We start from the raw sequence: 9689 nt of genomic DNA on the forward strand, positions 1-9689 counted from the left end.
TATTTTTGGACAATATCGGGTAAGACTTGTTTCATGAAAACCCCAAATTGTCTTTCTGTCGCTCTTTGAGCTCCGATAAACGTTGCGCCATTATCGCTCATTATTTTTGAGGGGAAGCCACGTCGTCCGACGAAGCGAGCAAATGCTGCGAGAAAAGCGTCCGTCGTCAGATTAGTACATAGCTCAAGGTGGACTGCTTTTTCGCGGCTGAAGTAGCGCGTTTGTGTAGATGTGATATGATCGATCTTTGCATTTTGTAGGTCTTGGTGCGTCAATGTATCGCATAAGGGATAAGTTAATCCTTTGACTTTCAATTTGAGGCGCTCTATGAATTTGAGCATATAGGCGACTACTCTGAGTGCCCGGCGGAACGATGAAAACCGTTGAAGGTTGTCAGTATCATCCAGTGTTGCAAGATAAGTGTCGATTTTTCGACTTTCTGGGGCTATTATGTTTCGCATGAGCGATTGTGGCCGAGAATCGGGAGATTCTGTTAACCATCTGGGACCATTTCACCATAGGGTGGTGGTGGCGAGATGCAGAGGTTTGCATCCTCTTGTACCTAGATCAGCAGGGTTGTCAGCACTGGCTACGTGGCGCCAAGTGGCTGATCCCACTAGGTCAAGTATTTGAGACGTTCTGTTAGAAATATTTTCTAAACATGCTTGAACTATTTCGGAATCGGACCAAAGATATAATTTGTATCTTACCATGTTTAAATGGGTCTGCACCATAGATACTAGCTTGGCTAGTAGCAGTGCGCCGCAGAGTTCAAGCAGTGGTAGACTTTGCGCTTTTAAAGGAGCACCTTTCGCCTTTGCTACTAGTAGGTGACTTGTTGTAGCTATATCGCTTTGTGTGCGCACATAGATAGTGGCACAATATGCCTTTTCAGAGGCGTCGCAAAAGCCGTGTAGTTCTACTTTGTATTCGGGGGAATAGTTTACCCACCGAGGAATTTGTATCTGAGAAATGTCGTTCAGATTACTAGCAAACTGGGACAATTTTTCTAAACGAAGAGGCTTTACTTGTTCGTCCCAGTCAGTTCCGTCTAGCCATAATTCTTGGATCAGGATTTTCGCTTCTATCATAATTGGCGAAAGCCATCCTGCGGGATCGAAAAGTTTTGCCACAGAAGATAAAATTTGTCTCTGTCTGTCTGTAGTATATGAAATCTTATCAGATGTCGCATTCCATTGGATGCCTAGTGTTTTTGTTGTACTTTCCTTTTCGAATACAAGAAAATTAGTATCCAACAAATGATCTTTTGGAATATTTTTTAAGATATTTGGGTGATTGGCTGTAATCTTTTTTAACGGAAATCCTGCGGTGTTGAGGGCATTTATTACCTGTGATAAGGACTCGTATGCTAATGGAAGACTGTGGCTTTCAGACAAGATATCGTCTACATATGTTTGTGTTTTTAACACTTGTGTTACCATGGGAATTCTGACTTTGTGTCTTCTGCCAGTTCGTGGAGAGTATTTAGGGAATTCCCCGAGCTAGTGGATCTCGATGCATTAAATACAACTCTAACTTTTGTTTTTTTTTTTTTAACAGGCTTTACTACTGCGTGATGTGGCAAGTAGAATGAGTGATATTTGCCTTTTATGATTTTTTCGCATGGGCTTATTTTCTTCATGTGATCTAAATGGAGGTATTATTCTAAGACACTATCGTACTCCTGTTTGAGTTCACCTTTTCTAAGTAGGTTTTTTTCCATACTTAGAAACTGCTGAATTGCAGAGGTGCGAGAGTGACCTAAGGCGAGTGTGTCTGGAAATTGTTGTTTTAGTGGTAGTCGTACGACATACCGACCATTATCTGATCGAGTAATTGTGGCTTTGTAAAAGTCTTCACAATACTGATCTTCTCGTGTTGTAACCGAAATGGGGGGAGCTCTTCTAACTCCCAAAATTTCCTTAATTGTGAATTAAGACATTCGTTGGATATTTCTTCAACTTCAGTTGTCATGGTGGAAACTGTTTCAGTAACTAGTCCACTTAGTATCCAACCGAAGATAGTATTTTGAGCTAGAAGGGTGTTTGAGATTTTTTCAACACCTTCTAGTATAATTTGTGGTATAACGTCGCTGCCTAGTAGAATGTCTATTTGAGCTGGGGTGTTGCAGTTGGGATCTGCTAGAGTTAGGTGTGAAACCTTATCCCAATGCTTGCTTTTTATTTGATAGCTTGGAAGCATGTTTGTTAGTTGTGGTAAGACTATAGCTTCTGCTAGAATGCGCTTATTCGTTTAGTTGGATATTATGGTAATGGGGCAGATTTTATTAGAGTTCTGTATAACTCTTCCACCCATTCCCGTAATTTCATATTTTGCTTGTTTCGTTGGCAGTTTTAGTTTATTTTGTGCCTTAGACGCTATGAAGGATCGTTGTGATCCTTGGTCTATTAAGGCCCTAAGTTTGAACAGTTCTCCTCGGTGTTCGATGGAGACGACTGCTGTGGGTAGTAATACCATACTTTGAATTTCGCTATGTAGTGCTTGGGTCTTTGATGCCTTTGAGCAACATGGTGCCTCTTGGCCAATTTCGGGGTTTTGTGTTTCAGGAGTTGCTGTTGCAACTAAACCCGTGGTTCTTTTTGTGCTAATGTAAGCATTATTTTGAGGTCGCATAAGAGGTTTGTTAAAATGCAACATTGAGTGGTGTCTTTTTTGACAATAAACGCAGTTGAATTTGCTTTCGCAATTATTTATATTATGTGTGTGGGACAAGCAGTTTGTACAGAGTCGTTTTGATCTAACAAAGTTGTTCCTTTCACTAATATTTAATTTTTTAAATTTCTCGCAAGATTTTTTTTTATGACCCCCCTTACACATTTCACATACTGATTGCCATTTATTGGCTTGGTTTGACACGAAGGAGTGTTTTTTATTAACGTGTGTATTGTATTGTATATGTTTGCTGGCTTGAGGTTTAAGCAAGTTTTAACTTGACTCATTTTTATGACTTGATAGATTTATATTTTGGTTGTCCATTCGCTCGGCTATCTCGTACTGAGCAGCGAGGAATGTTTTCATTTGCTCCCATGTGGGCATTTCTCTTCTATCGTCTAGTGACTGTTCCCATCGTAGTAACGCAGCCTCAGGGAGTTTTTCTGCACAAATAGTTACTATCATATGGTCCCAATATTCTACGGGAGCATTTCGTGTTTGTAATACTGATAGGTACTCTTTTATTTTCATATCTTTGGACTAGTGCTTGCCAAGCCAGCTTAAAATTTTCGCCATTTAAACCGAATTGCTTGACGATCATGCCTGCTTCCCCTTGTGTTTTGTACCTTAGGTGGTATAGCTTTTGTGCATCATCTATAAAAAGGGCTGTGAATATGTCCCGGAAGGACGGCCATTGATCATAACATCCGTGAAATATTTCTGTATCGCATGCTGGGACTTGGAGATAAATGTCTGAATTATCTTCTTGGGGTTTTATTTGTGCCAACTCTACTCTCGATTGGGGAGTAGGCGCGATTGACTTCAAAAGTTTTAATTGATCTGAGATCATAATTTTTCTGTCTACATACTGCTCTAAACCATTTTTAAATTTGGCGTAAGCCGAAGATTTAAAATTTTCTGGTAGATCTGTATCATCAGTTTCTACGATTAAGTCATATACAGCTTGGAGACGTATCTAAAAATTTTCGATTGTTTGACCTTTTATTTCTAGTGCCGATTCAGAATTATCTTTCATCGGCGAAGAATCAAATCGAGTGCAGTATCTGTCACTCTCAGAAATAAATTTAGTGTATAATATGTCTTCCCCCCTGTTTTGTTTCGTAGTACCCTGCTTAGAGAGTGTAGCTTCTGCAGGTGCACATGGACTCTTATCGTCTGAAATCATTTTAGAAACTTTTAAAAATTGGGTCGCTTTAGATTCCTTTGAATCTAATTTCATTTAGACAATGTTAATTAATAAAATATAGGTATATTTTCTTTCAGTGTTAACTGAGAATTGTGGTAACCGAAAATTCTTTTAAATAAATAAGAGTTGTTATTTCCGAAAAATTACTCAAAAGTCACGTTTGTCGTTTTTATTTTCGCGTTTGTAAATACTTGCGATTTTTGTATTGCAATAATTATTTAGTATGGAATAATCCGTATGCCCTTGTATGTGAGCGCACTCGTGATTATAGGGGTCAATACCCTTTGTATTTACATATGTGTGCATGAAATGTGCTTATGTATGTATGTGCATATACCCTGCCAGCCAAAGGTGGTGAAAAAGCTGGTTAAACCAAAGCTTTTTAAACCAACAAAAGTGGTGAGTTTGCCATAGGCCAGCATAGCTGCTTGTGAGTTTTTTAACCACTATTCCCCTCACACGTACGAATTCATGTGATCTTACATCTCAGTTGCGCTCATTATGCAGTGTCATATAATTTATATACACAAAAATATAGCTGAACTGCTCTAATATCCCTAATTGTCAGCTGATGCAGGGTTGCATTTTTTTCATCCCTATTTATAAATTTTCTTAAAATTTCAAACATTTTATTTTAATTTCAAAATTATTTTATTAAACTTTATTTATTTATATGTTAACATATTTACATTTTATTTTTATAATTATTTAACATAATAATAATAATTTTTACAATTATTAGCATAATTAAATATTTATTATATAAAATATTTTTTGTAAAATATGTTATTGATATCTGAAAATAAAAGATAAGATAAAAGAAAAAGATTATTAATATCTGAAAAAGAGAATATTGGTTGAGAAATATATTAAATAAATAAAAATAATATAATATCTGAAAAAAAGATTAATAATAGCTGAAAAAAGATTAATTAAATAATAATAATTATAAAATATTAATTAAATATTTGTAATTATAAATTCTGAAAAAAATTAATTAATGGTGAAAAAAAAATCTGAAAAAAGGTTAATTAAAGCTGAAAAAATATTTATTAATAAATAATAATTATAAAATCTAAAAAAAAATTAATTAAATAAAATCTAAAAAAGGTTAATTGAAGCTGAAAAAATATTAATTAAATATAAATAATAATAGTTAATATGAATTATTACTTCTCCAATGTTACAATATTGTAATAAAACCAATTTTATTAAATAAATGAACATGAAATTATGGGTTAATGTTAAGCGCATATTTATAAGTATTTCAAACACCATTTACAGATATAAAAAGAACCACGCACCACAATGAAACAAGCAATAAAATAACAGCACAACATAAAGTAAAATTATATACATATATATTTCTATAGCAAAAAATTATATATTATAAATTAATTTTAATTCATTATTTCATTATTATATATTATAAATTAATTATAATTCATTATTTCATTAAACATTAAATTTACTTATTATTACGCCTAATTTGTTTTTGTCTATTATGGCTTAAAGTAACATAATGCTTAATAGCTAACATTTTTTCTACATGCATACTTGCAAATGCAGCTATTTGTACATAAAACATTAAAATTTAAATCTATTATCGTATTATATATATATCGTAATATATATATTTTATTAAATTTACCGAGAGTGAGGTCCACTATTTTTAACTTTATTAGCGCCTTCTTTCCTGCTTTTCCATCGCAGTTGTACAGCCACACCAACTCGTCGCTAAACAGTGACTGCAACACTTTTTCTATGGTCCCCTTGGTCGATTTTAATTTGAAAATAATGCCCGCCTATAAATGTATAATTATTAATATATTTATATATATATATATGGAAGGAAACATGAACTTACCATAGCGTCAGCGTGAGCCTTGTGGTTAAGGTGCTCCTCCATCTTCTTCAGTGTTTCCTCTGACGACATAGGGAGTAAGCTTTGCAACAAAATTTGTTCCTCACTCCCCACATCGCCAGTTATACGGCTTACACTGCGGTGGGTTTTTGCGTGCTGCACCTCAGCACGTTCGGGCATCTGAAATTTGAAATAAATATTAAATAATCAAAATATTACAATATTGGTATAATAAATACCTTCTCTGCAAGAGCACTTTCCACAGTTGTGAGGCGATTTAAAAGTGTCTCTTGTCGAAGTTCCATTCTACCAAGGGTCTCCAATATCTGTTGCAGTACCATTGCAGTATCTGTTGTTTCGTTGCTGCTAACTGTGGGTTGGGTGGCCATACGCTCTGAGTGAGCTTGTGCGATGCTGAAACGGCGCATTTCTCCTCCTACAAAGAAAGTTACAATTAATAGAATGAAAAACATATAAGTAGAGTAAATTCCTTTTACCATCTCGCTGATTTGCATCAATTCTATCTTCTTCCTCAACCAAGAATGAGAAGTCCATTTTCTACGAAAAATTATAAAATAAATTATGCAATAATGGAATTAAAATAAATTTATTCCCTATTGGAATAGAACAATACTTAAATTCTAAATCTACTTTTTGAATAATTTTAATGTCCTCATCTATAATTTGACCTACTAGGATACCCAAGCCAGATGAGGACACTAAGGGTTCTCTAAAAACATCACCCACTTTTGTCAAAACAACACAACCAAAAGTATCTGGTTGGTTTTGTTGGTTGACAATTTTTAAAGAGCCTATTTTATTGCTAAAAAAAAAACTCTTTATCTTTTTTAAAATTAATAATAAACTTATCTATTTGAGAAATATTGCTAGAATCTGTAAAATTTCTTCTTTCTTCTATTCTTAAATATAATTGCTGTAAAATCTTATTGGGGTTACTAATAGTTTTTTTTATATATTGCATATGATTTTCAAATTTTTATGCTGAAAAATTATCTAAGTGCCCGAATTTTTTAACGCAATCAGTTAAATGTAAAAGACCATGAATATTGAAACTAATTAAATGCTCTCCATAAAAATTACTAAATAACTTAACAAATTCTTTCAACATTTCGTTAGCAACATTAGATTCTACTCTACATGATTTTTCGCAACTTAGGAGTCGAATACCGGATTGTAGCAAAAGAAAATGATAATATAAATCGTCCGGAATGCAATCATTTAATACAAATAAACCCGAATATAATAAAAATTGACGGAATTCTGTGGACTTCCAGTTACTTATTTCGTCCAGATCTCTACTGCGTCTGGAAAACTCAGAGGGAACGTGGTTATTAACATGTACTATTTTCTCATTCATTTTTGTTACGTTCCCTCTCTTAATAAGTAACTGAAGTAGTTTTTTTGTAACCCCTAAATCAACTAAATGCAATTTCTAACGGAAATTGAAAAACCATGTCAATATTTACAGATTCTAGCAAAATTTCCGCATGCTTAAAATGGTCTATATGATGGCTTATTTCTAATCTATTCTTAAATGAAATACTAGTTCTCAATTCTCCTACAGTTTGTGAGAAACACACACTCCTTTCTTTATAAACCCCTTCCTGAATGCATTTAGGACAACTATTCTTCCCGGCGTGTGACTTTATACCTGTTACAAATGCGCGAGCGGGTGTGACAAACAAAAATCCTAACACTAAACTCTTTTAAACTCTGACTAGATCCTATTTTAACGCCATTTTGTTGCAAAAACTTAAGTTCGTCACAAAATTCTCTAATAAAATAAAATCATTCACATTCGCTGGCTTACCCATTCCTGAGAAGCATGCGATTGTAAATGGTCTTGAGCTAGGGAAGCCTACTACATGACCTAAAATTGCCCTATTGGAACTTTTATATAATTTAAGTCCATCTATTCCTACATCTATAGAAACTCTTTCTACGCTGTCTAAAAAATCAAAATCTGAAAAATTAAAATTGTATTGTATTCCTAAATACAAAAATTCACCCTCAGGTAGATATCTAAATTTTACTGGCTCTCGACTAGTACCTAAAAGAGTCCTTGCACTTAACGGCAGCCCTTTAATACCTGTTCTATCTAATGTTTGTAAAAGGTCCGTCAAACTAGTTTGTGATATTTTATTTTTTATAGCCCATGACTTTAACCCCTTACAAATTTCCTCATTAACGTCTTTGTCAATTGTTTCTGTATTATTGTCAATCTCTTCATCTTCAAACAAAAATCTGTCAATTTCGCTTTCACTACTATACTTCGTTTCCTTTTCAATTTCTATATTACTTAATGTTTCCCTACAGTTATCTGCTACATCACTGTCTAATCTATGAGAAACTGCTGCCCTGCTTGTGTATGGTATATCAGCGCTATCTAATCTAAAAGATTCGTTTATATTGCGAAACTTCGCAACTTCAGCCCGAAATCTAGCCTTTTCCTTGCTCAATAGGTTTGCAAACGTCCATTTGTTCATTTTAAATAATAATAATAATTCTAAGATAATAATAAAGATAAAATATTAATAGTTATTATATAATATAATAGTAATTATATATATATATATATTTGGCGTAGGAACCGCTTTAAGCGATTATAGCCGAATCCACCAGAGCGCGCCACTCATTCCTCCTTTTTGCTTTTTGGCGCCAACTGGAAACACCAAGTGAAGCCAGGTCACTTTGCACTTGGTCTTTCCACTGGAGTGGAGGTCGTCCTCTTCCGCGGCTTCCTCCAGCGGGTACTGCATCGAATACTTTCAGAGCTGGAGTGTTTTCTTCCATCCGTACAACATGACCTAGCCAGCGTAGCCGCTGTCTTTTTATTCGCTGAACTATGTCAATGTCGTCGTATAAATCGTACAGCTCATCGTTCCATCGTCTGCGGTAATCGCCGTTGCCAATGTTTAGAGGACCATAAATCTTGCGCAAAACCTTTCTCTCGAAAACCCCAAGAGTCGTCTCATCGGCTGTTGTCATCGTCCACGCTTCAGCGCCATACATCAGGACGGGAATAATGAGCGACTTATAGAGTTTGATTTTGGTTCGTCGAGAGAGGACTTTACTTTTCAATTGCCTACTCAGTCCAAAGTAGCACCTGTTGGCAAGAGTGATTCTGCGTTGGATTTCAAGGCTGACATTGTTGGTGTTGTTAATGCTGGTTCCCAGATAAACGAAATTATCTACAACTTCAAAGTTATGACTGTCAACAGTGACGTGGGAGCCAAGACGCGAGTGCGCTGACTGTTTGTTTGATGACAGGAGATATTTCGTCTTGTCCTCATTCACCACCAGACCCATACGCTTCGCTTCTTTACCTAGTCTGGAAAACGCAGAACAAACGGCGCGGTTGTTGCTTCCGATGATATCAATATCATCGGCATACGCCAGGAGCTGTGCACTCTTGTAGAAGATTGTACCCTCTCTATTTAGTTCTGCAGCTCGTATTATTTTTTTCAGCAATAGATTGAAGAAGTCGCACGATAGTGAGTCACCATGTCTGAAGCCTCGTTTGGTATCGAACGGCTCGGAGAGGTCCTTCCCGATCCTGACGGAGCTTTTGGTGTTGCTCAACGTCAGCTTACATAGCCGTATTAGTTTTGCAGGGATACCAAATTCAGACATCGCGGCATAAAGGCAGCTACTTTTCGTGCTATCGAAGGCAGCTTTAAAATCGATAAAAAGATGGTGAGTATCGATTCTTCTCTCTCGGGTCTTTTCCAAGATTTGGCGCATGGTGAATATCTGGTCCATTGTGGATTTTCCAGGTCTAAAGCCACACTGATAAGGTCCAATCAGTTCGTTGACGGTGGGCTTTAGTCTTTCACACAATACGCTCGACAAAACCTTATATGCGATATTGAGGAGACTTATACCACGGTAGTTGGCGCAGATTGTGGGGTCTCCCTTCTTATG

General features: G+C 35.7%; 1 protein-coding gene across 1 annotated transcript; it reads right to left on the reverse strand.

The window, feature by feature from the left end:
* Nucleotides 1-1791: 1791 nt before the first annotated feature.
* On the reverse strand, nucleotides 1792-6389 carry LOC128920122 (uncharacterized). Its single transcript, XM_054226620.1, has 5 exons — nucleotides 6242-6389; nucleotides 5984-6180; nucleotides 5748-5924; nucleotides 5532-5685; nucleotides 1792-2033 (listed from the first exon to the last, which is right to left on the reverse strand). Exons 1-5 carry the CDS (start codon nucleotides 6297-6299, stop codon nucleotides 1792-1794), a joined length of 828 nt encoding a protein of 275 aa, XP_054082595.1. The 5' UTR covers nucleotides 6300-6389.
* Between the last annotated feature and the right edge of the window lie 3300 nt (nucleotides 6390-9689).

The sequence above is a fragment of the Zeugodacus cucurbitae genome, chromosome 3, assembly GCF_028554725.1.
Source record: "Zeugodacus cucurbitae isolate PBARC_wt_2022May chromosome 3, idZeuCucr1.2, whole genome shotgun sequence".
Lineage (NCBI taxonomy): Eukaryota > Metazoa > Arthropoda > Insecta > Diptera > Tephritidae > Zeugodacus > Zeugodacus cucurbitae.